General features: G+C 31.7%; 1 protein-coding gene across 2 annotated transcripts; it reads left to right on the top strand.

Annotated features, from left to right (window-relative positions):
- Positions 1-8,637: 8,637 nt before the first annotated feature.
- Positions 8,638-14,693, top strand: LOC124848851 (E3 ubiquitin-protein ligase XBAT32). Of its 2 annotated transcripts, XM_047326666.2 has the most exons (11): positions 8,640-9,286; positions 9,445-9,962; positions 10,048-10,107; positions 10,246-10,317; positions 10,420-10,589; positions 10,675-10,835; positions 11,549-11,607; positions 11,737-11,783; positions 12,449-12,589; positions 13,327-13,418; positions 13,923-14,693. In XM_047326666.2, exons 2-11 carry the CDS (start codon positions 9,768-9,770, stop codon positions 14,444-14,446), a joined length of 1,521 nt encoding a protein of 506 aa, XP_047182622.1. In that variant the 5' UTR covers positions 8,640-9,286; positions 9,445-9,767; the 3' UTR covers positions 14,447-14,693. The 2 variants fall into 2 exon arrangements, with proteins under 2 accessions (XP_087961397.1, XP_047182622.1); XM_088105271.1 differs by lacking the exon at positions 12,449-12,589 and having other exon boundaries at positions 8,638-9,286.
- The last annotated feature ends 266 nt before the right edge of the window (positions 14,694-14,959 follow it).

Genomic DNA, 14,959 nt, shown 5'->3' with positions numbered 1-14,959 from the left:
GGAAAATTGAAAATACAATATGGTGACACGTGACAGACCATGAGTGCCAGTTTTCGCTTCAATCGTTGAATTAACTAGAAACTTATATGATGTTTTTTTCAATCTATACATGTTATTATCCAACTGCTACGTATTTTTGGCTAAAAAAAGTGTGGGATCAGTGGAAGAAAAGATAAAAGTCATGATCGTAGAGAGGTTGAATAAAAAGCAACAATATTTGGGTTGAAGACAGAGATGTAAGATCCTTGAATTAACTAATTTGGTCAAGGTTGCTCCTAATTATTAACTACTTCGTTGTCCCATGTGTGTATTTGTCAAATGTTAGGAGTTGCCACATGGAAAACCAAATTAGGTCAAAAGCACCAAGTCTGTGAAAACAAATGAACACTACCATGCACGAGCTCCCATGCATGCTTTATAAAATATAATAATAATAGGCATGCTGATGATGGGGATCGTATTCATAATTCAAGTATAGGCAGAAGGAGAAAAAAATGCTGAAAATAAAAAAAATGAACTAAAATATTTAAGTTTTGCATGGAGCAAATGATTAATGTTTTTGAAATTTGGAATTAATGTTTAGAAAAAATGAATGTAGAGAAGATGAGGATAGTGTGTTTTTTAAAGTTGAAGATGAAATGGATATTGCGGGTGAGACAAGCAGATGGATCCAAGGTGTACGGGAAGTCAACTCCCTCCCATCACATCATTTTTGTTTATTTTAAAAATAGTAAAATAGATATACTCGAAGCCATGTAAAACTGTTTCTTACTATGTACACTTCCCTCACCATCATGCCATTTTTACAAATTAATTCAAAGAGAATTAATTTTTTGATATACACAGATTTTTTATATTCTATTAATAATATATATATATATATATATATATATATATATATATATATATATACAATTTAAAATGGAGTAATCATTATAAATTGATATGGATTATTATTTTATTTCTGAAAGGGATATACTAATAAAAGAAAGGAACATGCTGTATAAAAAGTGTGAGGGGAATAAAGTAAATGAGAGGATAGAAGTTTTTTTTTTAATTTGCCATAATGAATTATATTAATTATAGTTAATTTTAAAATCTTGATTTTCAGCTAAAAATATGATATCAAACTAGTTGTTAAAGGAATTAAATATATAAATGAAATAAAAAAAAATTATTTGTTATAAATAAAAATATGTTTGCTTAGGTAGCAATAATAAAGGTAATAAAATAAATAGATAGTTTTAGTAAAATCTAAAACTAAAGAAGGGTAAAAATAATACTAAAGAATAAATTGTTGCAAATAAGTAGCGCCAAATTGAAAGAGTTAATACATTAAAAAAAAAGATTATATACTTTCATTTACCAAATACTTTAATCTTCTTAGCGAACCGATTTTATTTGTTGTTCAAATACTCTCAAACGTTTTTTTTTTCTCATTTATGTACAATTACTATTAATTATTCTCCAAACTTTTCTTACCATAGCAATATAAGATTTTCGTTAGAAATTTTTTTTTATAAAATTTGAGAGTTTACTTTAAAAGGACAAAAAATATTATTCGTTATTGGATACATATGCATGCAGATGCATGCATATGTGTGCATATGTATATATATATATATATGTATCGCCTTTATTTTAAGAAAAGATTTAGTTTGTTTAAATTTAATAATTTGATTAAGTTAGTGAGATTGGGGTAAATTGATAAACAGGAAAATAAATATGCTAAAACAGAAAGCATAGGAACTGACAGTATATGGAAAAGGGATTTTGTAGGGAGAAACAGGCCCATAATCATGATTGGGTGTTTATGTTTGGGATTTTCATTTTTCAAGGGTCACACACCCTCTTTTGGGTAATCATTGTCAATCTCCAATGGGTGTTGCTCCCTCCACCCCCACACATCTCTTCCTCCACCTCCCCTTTACTATTTTGCCCCTTCCTCCACCTTTCCTTTACTATTTTGCCCCTCAGTAAAATTTTATTTTTAAAATTGTTGTTTTTTAATTTTATTCATTTATAACATATTTCACTGATAACCTACGTAGTTTCTTGTATGAGTAAAATATTTTTCTACAAAGCTTGGTGATCGTGAAAAGAATTATCAAACAATCTTCTTCTTGTTCTCGGTGCAGTACGTGGTGCAGTGCGTTTATGGTGTAGTGTCCTTGTCGTGGTTCCTCTCCAGGTACGTAGTCATAATCCTTCCAATAATCCTAAACCCTAAATCCTTCCCATACTTCCAATAATCCTTTTAATATCCAAGCCTATAATCCTTGCATGAGCCGCAAAACGTAGTAAAATAAAAACGAAACGTAAAAGGAACACTGCCTATGGACGGATGACATCCTTCAACGGATGTCAACATCCGTTTAAGGCAAAACGGATGTCGACATCCGTTTAAGGCAAAACGGATGTCGACATCCGTTTTGCCTTCAACGGATGTTGACATCCGTTGAAGGATGTCATCCGTCCAGAGGCAGTGTTCCTTTTACGTTTCGTTTTTATTTTATTTGTTTATTTTATTTACAGTAATTTATATTTAAATTTATAATTTTAAATGTTATATATGGTTAGTTTTTAAACGTAATAATTTTGTTAAAATATGAATTTGTTAAAATATGAATTTGTTATAGGTGGAGAAGGAGAAGAGAGAAAGGTAAACGAAAATGGAAGAGAGGAAGAGGTGCAGAAGGAAGTAAATCAGAAGTTTTAAATAAATTAAAATATTAAAATAATAAAAATAAAAAATTTTAACTTTTGAGGATATAATTGTCATTTTAGAAGGATATAATTGGCATTTTAGAAAATTGGGGAGGTGGAGGAAGAGACGTGTGGGGGTGGAGGGAGTAACACCCATCTCCAATTTTGGTATAATTTTAACTGAGACACTAAGGCCTGGTTTACGGGCCCTATTAATTTCTGCTTGATTTAAAAAAAAATAAATCTTTTCTTGTTCAAATTACCAATTTCACACTTTTTTTTTTTCTGTCCGTTAATATCATCCGTCATAGGATAGTTTAAGTTTAATGAAATTTTTTAAAATATAAATTAAAAATAAAATTTAAAACAGTAGAAAGGCCCATTCTCATTTAATTCGGATCAATTAAAAAGTTTTCAAATTAAAATTGTAAAGCATGTTTCTATAATTCTAAGCAATTTTTTTAGAATGTTTAAATTTCGCATGCATCCATTTTTAGTGCAGAATGAGAAAAAGTATTATATGGATGTAAAGAAAATGTTCTTTAAACTATATCTATGTATAATACTAAGGTTACCACTAGAATTCAAACAATTGCTTTTAAGTTGTTTATTCATTTTTTTTTAATTTTATATTTTACTTATTTTTACTAATTTAAATCTTTTAACTTATATTTTCTATTTAACGGGCTTATAATTTTGTTTTTCCTTCTAATAATTTTATTAATTATTTATTATTTTTAAATATTTTTAACATCTCATTTTACTGTTTATAAATCGAATTAACTTAATGTAAAAAAGTATAATAACATGATATTATAATTTTCACACGCACTCATCTAAAAGCCGAATACAACTAATGCAAACCCTCTTTCTTTCCACCAAATCTTCTTTTACAACATTATTCTTAATACATCTTTTAAACTTGGACCACACTTACTCCTCACATGCCTCCAACCGTAAATCAAACCTATGATTCTTATAGGTCACTTTCACAATATGAATGCATTTAGTAAAAATGTCAAGGTTATATAAACCTTTTTATTACAAGTAATGAGATTCAGAAAAATTTTCAATACATATTATACTCGATGATAAGTTTATGAGTCTTATACATATATAATTTTAAAAAATTACGGTGCAAGTCTTAGAAATACCTCACATAAACATTGAAGAAGGAAAATGAATTATGAAAGGAATGAAATTCTTGTTTTATGATTCAAATGTTTAGCCCTATAATATATATTGCTAACAAGAGAACATAAAAGACCAAAACACACACTTGAATTAACCATACCACTCTCTAATCAAAATTTTCAAAAGAAAATAGTTCCTCTCTCTCACTTCTCAGTTTTACTAATCTTAGTGCTTAAGTTGTGCATTAGATTACTCCAATGACTTGCATTCTTAAGAAAGAAAACATTCTCCAAAAATCATTGCTTCTTCCATGAGATACAATAATTTTTACCAAATTAATGGTTGATTTGTTGTCAAATATAATAGCTTTACAGTTATCTCAACCTTGATTTTCAATTTATGCAATAATTAATCTATCATCATTGCTTAACAAGAAGTAAAAGATCAATGTACTTTGCTTCAAGCATAGATAAAGCTACCTTGGTTCTTTTCTTTCCATCACCAAAACATTGGTGTTCTTTGAACTTCAACAAATATCCAGCAAAACTTCACATACTACTTTCCTCCATTTACCAATTGTTTCTAATCTATAATTTTAAATATACTTATAGTTAGTAATTTGAATATGTTAACACTTTATGCTTTTTCGAATTAGTATGACTTAAATATAATTAACAATTATTTTTAAATGATATATATGTATTGCTTTAAGATACATAACTTTACAATTTTGAGTTATTTACCTCGACATTTTTATAAAAAAAGGCTTAAGTGATATAATTATTTTTTGATTAACTATTTTAATTATAATTTTTAAATTCTGTTACTACATTTATCATATTACATATCGTGCTATTAATTTTCTATTATATCTTAAATTGTTTTCAATTACGAATTAAGCACAAATAATAGTTAAATATATGTGAGACATTTTCTATACTAATTATGGTGTTAGTTAAAAATAAATTGTTAAGCATAAAATTATCTAAAATAAATATATTATCATTGTCTAGAATATAGTATATAATTAATGAACAAAATTTGAATATGGTAATGATTTTTTGTGTTACACATCGGAGAACAATTTTTTTTAACATTAGAGATACGATAACAACTTTTATATGAAAACAATTTATACTTGTAAAAGAAATTAGGCTAAAAAACTTATTTCCTGTTCATTTATATAATGATTTAAAAAAAAATGGTTTATAATATGTTAATATTAAACAAACTTGTTCCTATTGTTTTTATCTAATATATAATTTTTGTCTATGCAAATATAAGTATTCTTAATGACATAAAATGTTACATGTCAACATTTCAATGACATATTTATATTGATAATATTTCATTTTCTTTTCAGTATATAAAATCTTAAAACTAAGAAAATATACTAAATTTGTTATCTGAAATTTCATTTGTGTTTTAAATTGCTCATTACATAATAAATAAGTATGAAAGAGTGAAAAACTTTAAGAAAGGGTTAAAATATAATTTTTTAAAAATTTCACAAATAAGTGTTTAAACGCTTTTATAAAAGTTAGACAGTTCGTAATTAGTGTTAAACACTTAAGTATTTTCAGAAGCTTTAGAAAAACCTTTAAAATGAAAGAAATAAGAAAAGTTTGTTTTTATAATAGTCTGCTTCAATCTGAACTACGTCCAGTTTTTCTTTAAGTACTCTTCAAGGGATACACTATTACAAATGAATTTAACCACTCCTAGTTTTACAACCAACCCAACTGGTTAAACGAGTTTTACCACTCGTAGTATAACACTAGTCCAACTAAATGTTTAACTTCACTGAGTTAAACTTAACAAGTGTTTTAATTCACTTATGAATCTAAAAACATCAAAGTGTGTTTGAAATATAAGTACAGAAGATTACTCTTATAAAGAGGATATGAAATCAATACAATGAGGTTCTAAAAACTTGTAGAGAAAACTTTTATTTTTCAAAGACAAAATCTAGATGACGTGAGCTTGGAGAGAAAACAACAATGTAAGTGTAAACAAATATACTTCTTATTCTTGTCCGTCCTCTTTATATAGACTTTTCCGAAAAAAGATTCATTACTCTGAGCATTGATTTTCGTGTAGGGATATAGTCTTTTAGTAAGAGGTTAGATGTTATATTGCCTCTTGTAGAGATAATTATGTTGTTTGTACGGAGGAGACAAACAAAAAGCATGAAAGAAACATTCATAGAATATCTTCGTATCTATATGTTCTTCTGATTTCTTGCAAACTTTCGAATAAAACTTTGTACTGAATTGATATGCATAAAAAAAAAGAGCATAACACAACAGACAAAAGAGTACCAACATGTACATGTATTAAAAGCCTTAAACGACCATTAACATTTAGACATTATATGTGAATCAATATTTAGACGTAGTTTATTCAAGTAATGTTAAGTGTTTAAGATATCTTTCAATTATTGCATTTAACGCTTTTATCTTGAATAGTTTATTTGTTAAATGCTATTTCACTATTGTTAAATTTCAAAACAAAGCTTACTTAAGCAAATTTTTTGTTAACAAAGTATTCTATAATTATTATATCCATGGAAATCTAAATAAAAAATAAAAAATACAAGACCAATTACCATCCAATCCTCATATATTTGATCACCAAAATTGCTCTCGATTTTTATATTTTTATGTTGCATATCACTAATTAAGGTTTGTTATAGGAGGATGAGATCCAAGTTAAACTCTTATTAACTTTCTTTTGATTGTTTCGAAGAGTTAACAAAAGTCAGTTTTGCTAATCAATTTGTAGAGAAAAGTCATGCAATTGACTTTTACATATGGACTTACCTAAAAGAAGACTTAATCTCTATCCTATGAATGTTAATCTATAATTATGTTGAAGGTCTAAAATATTCTAATGTTACATGAAACACTTCTATAATATATATGTAAGTGATAAAAAAATGTGCTTGTAGTCTACAAAACTATATAAGTTAGATATAAAAAACAAGTGTGATAAAAGGATGAAATCATAAAGTCACACAGAAAGATGAATATTGTTATAAAATGTCAATGTTAAAGAAGAAAGAGAGGAAAATGATAGTAAATTGTTACCTATTTGATAAATGATTATAAAAGAGAAAAAGTAAAATAGTCACATATTATAACGGATTAAATATCAAAATTGTATGCTCGATGCATTATAGGAAAAATGTAGTATTTGATGTTATAACTTTTAAGAGATGGCTATCAACAAATTTCTGAGTAACTAGATTTAGATATTTATTATAAGCACTTGAAAATAAATTTTCAATAAAACCGGCGATTTAAGAGACCGATAAAATTTGTTTTATTATTAATGTACTGACTGATTAATTACAGGTAATTTGCTAAAGACCCTTTTTAAAACATTAATCAGTTATGAAAATCCAAATAATTGATAATTTTATTAAATCGTTTGCATAATTATTGCATGCGATTCCAATTTTAACACGTGGTAGATTCCAGACACGTTTCGTAGGTAAATAATCAAAGTTAGAGGCCAGAAATAAAACTGATCTTTAGGATCTTGATGGTAATTAATGGTGTTTATGTTGTACTTAACGAGTTAAGCTACATGTATTGACACATGTCGTGGTCGGAAAGGTTTCACGCTTGAAGGGTAATGGAGGTCACAATCATTTTGTTTCTTTCATGCACCAATTTTTCTGTGGTTGAGTGTGTAAAAGTAATATGCTGTAAGTCGTAACTACTACTCAATCATTGGATGTTGTTGACCAAGTGTGTTTAAGAGAAATTTTAAAAATAATAGTAACAGTAGCTAAAATGCCCCATCCTACTTATTTAACTTAACTATAGTCAAGTGGGTTTTAAATTTTTATTAAATATCTTCAATACATTCAAGAGCCTGAAAACAACATTAATATATATCAGATTTTTTTTAGATTCTCAAGTAAGTTTTTAATGTACCATGCCCTGCTATATTATTTTTTGTTTTTTAAACTACAATGATAGCTAATAGTCTTAAGAGTTAAAGTTAATGATACTTTAAATATATTTTGCTCTTTCAATATATGCTATTTTTTTAAAGTTAAAACGGACAACACTTTAAAAAATAATTAGATTGTACATTTACTAATATTTAAAATTACATGATAAATAATAATAGTGCCACAGGAATGAATGATTGAATTAGTAGAGTGACTTTTTAATAAGAGTGATGAAAAGATTAGGCTATTTTAATGAATTTGATACTTAACATCCCTTGACATATTGGCTGGCTATAGAGATCTTTTTTTTTTTTTTTTGATGTATGCAATTGTGGTTGTGTGTTGTGATGAAAACGAAACAGCAAAGATTCCAAATGTCTAAGCACGATTGGGTTTAGACAACGCATTACAGCCCCAAGTACCATCGTTGGTAGCACAAAATTCCTTTATCCAACTCACTCTTTTCCTTCATCATTCTTCGATTTATCGTATCGTATTGTTAATGTTGTCATGCCATAATTATCATTAGAGGTCTTAATTAATCAAATAAAAATCTTTCAGAGGACCCAATGCCAATGCTAAAGTTAAGTACAATGTTATTCTCGCCGTCAACTTTTTAAAGCTTTGCATCTGTTTAATACCTCCTTCATTTAATTACCACTCCCACCTATATTTATCTAACCAGCTAAATTCTTCACTTAAAGTGGACTATTAATTTTATGTGGCAATCAATTTAGCATTACACGTGTAATTATTAAATAGAAAACATAGGTGTCGTGTTAGTTAATGTTAATATTTGATGTAATTAATTAAGATAGATATAGATGTTTGACCCCTGGGCAAGGGGACGAGTCAGGTAGTACCAAGATTGAGGACCTCGATCCGTGTGCGGTGTTTGAGAGTATGAACAGTTAGAAGGAATTCTAATTATAATTCTTGCTCCGCAAACGGAGGGGACAATGAAAGAAACGACACAACTACCAAGTTGACTCCTTAATAATATCCAATCATGGTGACACGCCTTTTGTTGTTGCCTCAAGAAGCTGCACACAAAACTTGCTTTTTCCGATAACATCTGTCACCCTTTTGGATATTCCATCTTCTTACATTATTTTTAGCAAATTGCCAGTTTAAGAAAAAACAAATATCTTTTCTGTTTTCATCGTTGCCAACGATTTTGCATCTGGTGGGGTTTCATGGAGGAGGTTTGATGCCATCATTCCTCTCCCAGTAACCACATATTCCACCTCCTGGGTTTTGATTTTGATCCTTCCGAGGTTGAGGTTGGGGTTGGGGTTGTGGATTTTCATGCTTTTTGTTAGATTGATAGATATATTCTGACGTGGGTTGTGTAATTTGGAAGGTGGGTTAATGCTCAATGGTTATCCCTCCAATCATTTTTTGAAAGGAATAGTTGGAAGTTGGTGTCAGATTCACAGTACCCGCTTCTCAAATTGAAATAGAATAGAAATTCTACCAGAGGTATAAGGATATATATATTTTTTTTTATGTATTGTAAAATAATTTTGTGTTTTTGTTCGGTTTCTCGAAGTTCACGAAGGGTTGAACCAATTTGTAAAAAAATGTTTTTTAATATTTAAATGAACAGTTTTAAAGTTGGCAATTCATTGGTTGCGCAGACTCGAAGAGTTGTGGACAAAACTACCGGAACCTGTTTTCCATATCTCTCGAGAATCATGTGGGGCTTTGACTGTTACAACCAATTCTTTCGAATGCGTGAGGAATTCTGATTGAGTTGTTGCTGTTGTTGGTTTGGTAGATGGAATGAACCTTTGACAGAGAACAAGATCTGTCCAAATCAGAATGCTGGATTGATGATCTCATGTCGGGGGTGTTTGTCCAAGAGATAAATTGGTGCCTTTTGGTGAAGCTGTGAATAGACCCTGCTTCCGATTTCCTGAATAGCTAGTTAATCGTGTTGTGGTTTTGATTTGTGAGGGATATGAAGTTTCTGAGCCTGGTGGGGAATTCTTTTGGTTGTTCTGCATCTGGTGAGCGCTTAGTTTCTGCTGCAAGAGATGGCGATGTTCAAGAGGCCAAAGCCTTGTTGGAATATAACCCCCGTCTTGCAAGGTATTCCACTTTTGGTGTTCGCAATTCCCCTTTGCATTACTCTGCCGCTCATGGCCACCATGAGGTACTTTATTCAATACACTCCATCTCCTCGTATTATGTTTTGCAATTCTTTTCAAAATATCAAATGTGTTTTTGTGTTAATGTAGATAGTGTATCTCTTGATTGAATCCGGAGTTGATATCAATCTCAGAAATTATCGCGGTCAGGTAATCCATGTTTTCTAATGTCTCTTAAATTCTATTCACAGTATTTACATGTCACATCACATGGCAAATTTTTGCTGCTTTGGATTATAGAAAGGGCCATTTCTTTTACTTACTTTTCACACTCTATAACATTAACAGACTGCATTGATGCAAGCTTGTCAACATGGTCACTGGGAGGTGGTGCAGACCTTGACTATTTTTAGAGCCAATGTATGATCGGACTTTCAACCAATTTTGTTCCATATGTTGCTGACAATCAGATAAATTCTTGAGTTGTAAGTGTAAAACGTTGGGTGTTAAATTTGATTGCAGATCCATAAAGCTGATTACCTAAATGGAGGAACTGCCCTTCATTTGGCTGCTTTGAATGGCCACACCAGATGCATTCGGCTAATCTTGGCAGACTATATACCAAGCACCCCTAACTTCTGGAATGCGTTACAGACAGGTGATCATAAATCAATCGCAGAATTTGATCACAGGTACTCTGTCTCTCACTCAAAGGTCTAATGGCTTCTTCCGCTGTAGCAATGAGTTAATTTTATCTTTAAATGGTTGCACACAAAGTGGTCTTTGCGAGGTAATTAACAGAACTTCTGATGGAGGGATCACTGCTCTGCATATGGCAGCATTGAATGCGCATGTTGAAAGTGTACAGTTACTCTTAGACTTGGGAGCTTCTGTGTCTGAGGTTACTGTGGAGGATGGAACTACCATTGATTTAATTGGTAATTGATTGGCATTTGTTTCATAGTGTGGTGTGAAATATTTGCTTTGGAAATTCACCAATATGTATAAGTAGATTAGCTTTTCCACCATTATGAAAACTGCACTTCTGCTGCTGCTTTCTCTAACTAAAAACACCAGTTGATTATTTCTCGTTAATAATTTCAACATTTCCATTTCTGTTTCCTAAATGGCTTCAGATTTGGTTGGTTGACTGAAAATTAGCCGGTGAAAACTTTACATAAAAATTGTTACAATTGTCTAGGGCAATAAAAATTGGAGAAGCTGGAGCTAAATTGCAACTCAATTACATTCTATTTCCACAATTGGTCATCTCTCCTAAAGATGGAAATGACCTTTCACCCGCTTGAAAATGAAAGTAGTTACATATCATTCCACATTATTTTCTCCATCTTTTGAGCTTTAGCAGTAGTGACTGAGTGGATTTCTCCCTCTTTCATCTCTTTTTAAGTCTCATACGTATGGTTGAGTCAGCGGTATCAAGCATAAATTTATTAAATTCTATTTGGGTTATGAGAAAGTTGATCCCCATCAAGTCATCATGTTGCCCCCCTCCCCGTTAGAGTTAGTTTAAACACTCTGTAAGTTAGTACGCAGCTTAAAAGATATTAAGAAATTTAAACGTATGATAGTAAGTTTGAGCTAATTTAATCAGTTTTACCTCTAATAATTGCTGTTTATACTTACTTTGCAGGTTCCGGAAGTACTCCACTCCATTATGCTGCATGTGGTGGAAATGCCCAATGCTGTCAAGTGTGTTTCTATTTTCCTTTAGAAGATAACTATACTTTTGCAACTGAAAATATATTATTCAACCAAATGAATCTGGTACCAGCATACTGAAGTTCCTTTCCTTTTTAACTTTTTTGTTGTTTGGTTCAGCTGCTGATTGCCAAGGGTGCCGATGTGACTGCCAAGAATGCGAACGGGTACATCTAAATGTCTCTGTTACCTTTTGATATGTGATGATTTTATCCTACTCACTCTCTACGATAGCAAGATATTAATATTTTGGTCCTATAGTCGATGGAAAAATTATCGCTTTCCTAAAGCAGCCAAACAACTCCCGGCCACCTTGTCTTCTATTTTTTAAAAATCTTATACTAATACAATCTATAGCCCCCCTTTCCTTTGAGCAGAAACTAAAGTTTATTCCTGATTATCTTGGTCATTGATATTTCTGAATTATTGTGTTTTATTTGATGAAGTTATGTCCTAAAAATTAGCCTCGTATTTTTTTTTCTTTGTTGATGATAGTAATTGAATTTTTCACTGCTTATAATGTTGAAGTTAAATGGCAGTTCATCTTGACATTCTGAATTTTAGTATTATCCGTATGACTTGGATTTGCAAGAGGCTCATCTTTTTCATTACAATCTGAATCGGATAATATTGTTTTCTGACTGCATTCTTTTGAAGAATCCTTTGGTCTCTACGGATAAAAGACAATTGAACCTACCAGAAGTGTAGTAGTGCCCGTAATCCTATGTTGCATTTGAATAAAGCAAGCAAAAAGTTATGCTGTCGAAAGAACTTGTTTGTCAATGATGGGTGTATAACTTTTTGGTTTACTTCTATGATTTTTGTTTTGAAGATGGACACCCTTGATGGTTGCTCGTTCGTGGCATAGAAACTGGCTTGAGGACATCTTAAAAACACCTCCAGAAGAACCCCTACAAGTTCTTCCATCTCCATATTTATCTCTTCCTCTTATGAGCATTGTGAGAATTGCTAGGTGTGTGTTTTAGCTCTATATTCTCTTATCCATTCTTCAACTATTTTCTTCCTACCGAAGTGTATGATATTTGGTGCTATCTCCTATTCTCCTTATTCGGAGAACCGATTGAAAACTTTTGTTTTCCTAGGAATTAGCATCAATATATTTTCATAAGCATAATTCTTTTAATCTGTCCAGTCTGCTCTGACTTCAAATCAACTAGCAGGTGATTTGTCTTATCATGCTTTGATTGCGGTGTCTGTCTGGCCTGATTCTTCAACACTATTGATGGAAATAATTTATATTTAACCGGTGATTTTATGTGATTATGTTTCTAACTACTAACGTTACGTGTTTTTTGGGTTCAATAATTTCATTTTGACATCCAGCGTCATAGACGTAACTGGGAAACGTGGTTTGGTCTGCTCATAGCTAGCGCCGAATTCGGGATATATTTGGTCAAACTGTCTTTATTTTTCTACGAAACAATTTACCCCATATTATACACGCAATGAATTGGCTTACGTTATGTAATTATTAATATTAGTTTGTTTCATGAAACTACACATATTTATTAATGAGAACATTTTTTCACAGCAAATACTACATCTTGAATTACAGAGCAAAATGAGTATACATTTTTATCAACACTTGATTTGGTTTATCCCGTTAACTCTACCCCAAATAGGGATGTTCCAACGATTTCTAATATGCTCCTCCTCTCCTTTTGCTTCTGTTGTGATCTTCCTTGACAGAGAATGTGGATGGAGGACGAATGAATTAGCACCAGCATGCTTAGATCCATGCGCTGTTTGCTTGGAAAGGAAATGTATGGTCGCTGTCGAAGGTACATTCCTCTTAAATGGGCAATCAAACATCTGTTCTTTGTCTAGTATTAATGCTGGATCCATGGTATACAATTAGATTCCTTGCAATTGGTGTCTGGAATGATTTATCCTTTTCAGGCAAAAAGGGTTGTGTTATGTTTAGAATTTTGCTGCGAAGCAATTTTATTGTTTAGGTAACATCACATTTCATTTTCTTGTAATAACTGAAGTCGTTTCGTTCTGATTAACATGGTTACACATATGAAGGGCCGGTAGCTCGCCATAAACAATATATGAAGGTTCACATGCATGTGATATTCCAATGTGCTATAGAAATTAAAATCGGATATAAGACTGCCATCGTTTCATGAATTCATCTCGTTTTGTAATAGGCCTGCCTTAACTCTTTTTCTTTATGCAGTTATTTTGTAGTTTATAGATACAATAATAGCCTCGAGATACTGTTTATATATCATGTTGTTTCATGCATAAATTCCTACATCATCATATGGTGGTGCATGCAGGTTGTGATCACGAGTTCTGCACACAATGTGCTTTATATCTTTGTTCTACGAACTCTACTTCATCAACCACAAGTTCCCCCCCAGGTTCAATTGCTTGCCCTCTCTGCAGGCACGGTATAGTCTCATTTGTGAAGCTTCCAGACGCAAGGCCCCTACAGAAGGAAATGCAAAGGCCATCAAATCTGTCACTGGCATTTTGCACTTGTTCAAGTGAAGTATTGGAAGATTCCACTGACATGACCACCCCATTTTGCAAACCAACATCACGTGGGTCCAATACTTCTTCCGTTTCAAGAACATATCGCTCCAAGAGCTGCCAAGCGATCCCCTCATTCAAAATCAACCCCAGCCTTTGCTTGGGAGCAGAAGTTAGCTCCTCTTTAGTCCCTTGTAGTGTGAGCAGGAACGTGAGGAGCCACTTGGCGAGGTGTTCCAGTTTAAGACGATCATCTTCTCAAACAGAAAGAAGGAAATCATGGTTTTGTTCCCTCAATCAATCTGTTGCCACAGGCAGTGGATGCTGATTACATTTTGGTCTTTTCATAAAGCTTTTTCTTTGTGTCACACCAACGTAAACAGTATCCAACGTTATATTCATCATTTCAAATATCATTCACTGTTCAACAACTATTTAGCTTGTATATACCTTGCCCATTTGTTCAGCTGGGGCAAGCGTTACTTTTTTGGCAACATACATAAAAAAATTCAACCAGATTCATGTTTGATGCATGTAAATGAAACTGATATAAGGAATTTCGTGGCTTATCATTACTGAATAGCAACCAGTGAACTAGCTAAAGCACAATCCAGTATTTTGTGATATATCTTACGTAGTGCAGATACCGTATGAAGTTTGGACCAACGAGTGGTCTTTGCACATGGAGAAGGCTACAGGTGATGTTAGGGGCACGTCACACTTTCATTAAAGTTTGGCTAAGGGGTCAGAAGCTCAGAACCTAAAGGACATTGACGCCTTAATTCAGTTTTCAGTAAAACAATAAATCCGTGCCAGCAGGACTTACGAATTATGAGTAATT

The sequence above is a fragment of the Vigna umbellata genome, chromosome 1 (assembly GCF_029865625.1).
Source record: "Vigna umbellata cultivar VRB3 chromosome 1, Vumbellata_1.0, whole genome shotgun sequence".
In the NCBI taxonomy this organism is placed as follows: domain Eukaryota; kingdom Viridiplantae; phylum Streptophyta; class Magnoliopsida; order Fabales; family Fabaceae; genus Vigna; species Vigna umbellata.
This window is presented reverse-complemented; position numbering and strand designations above follow the sequence as displayed.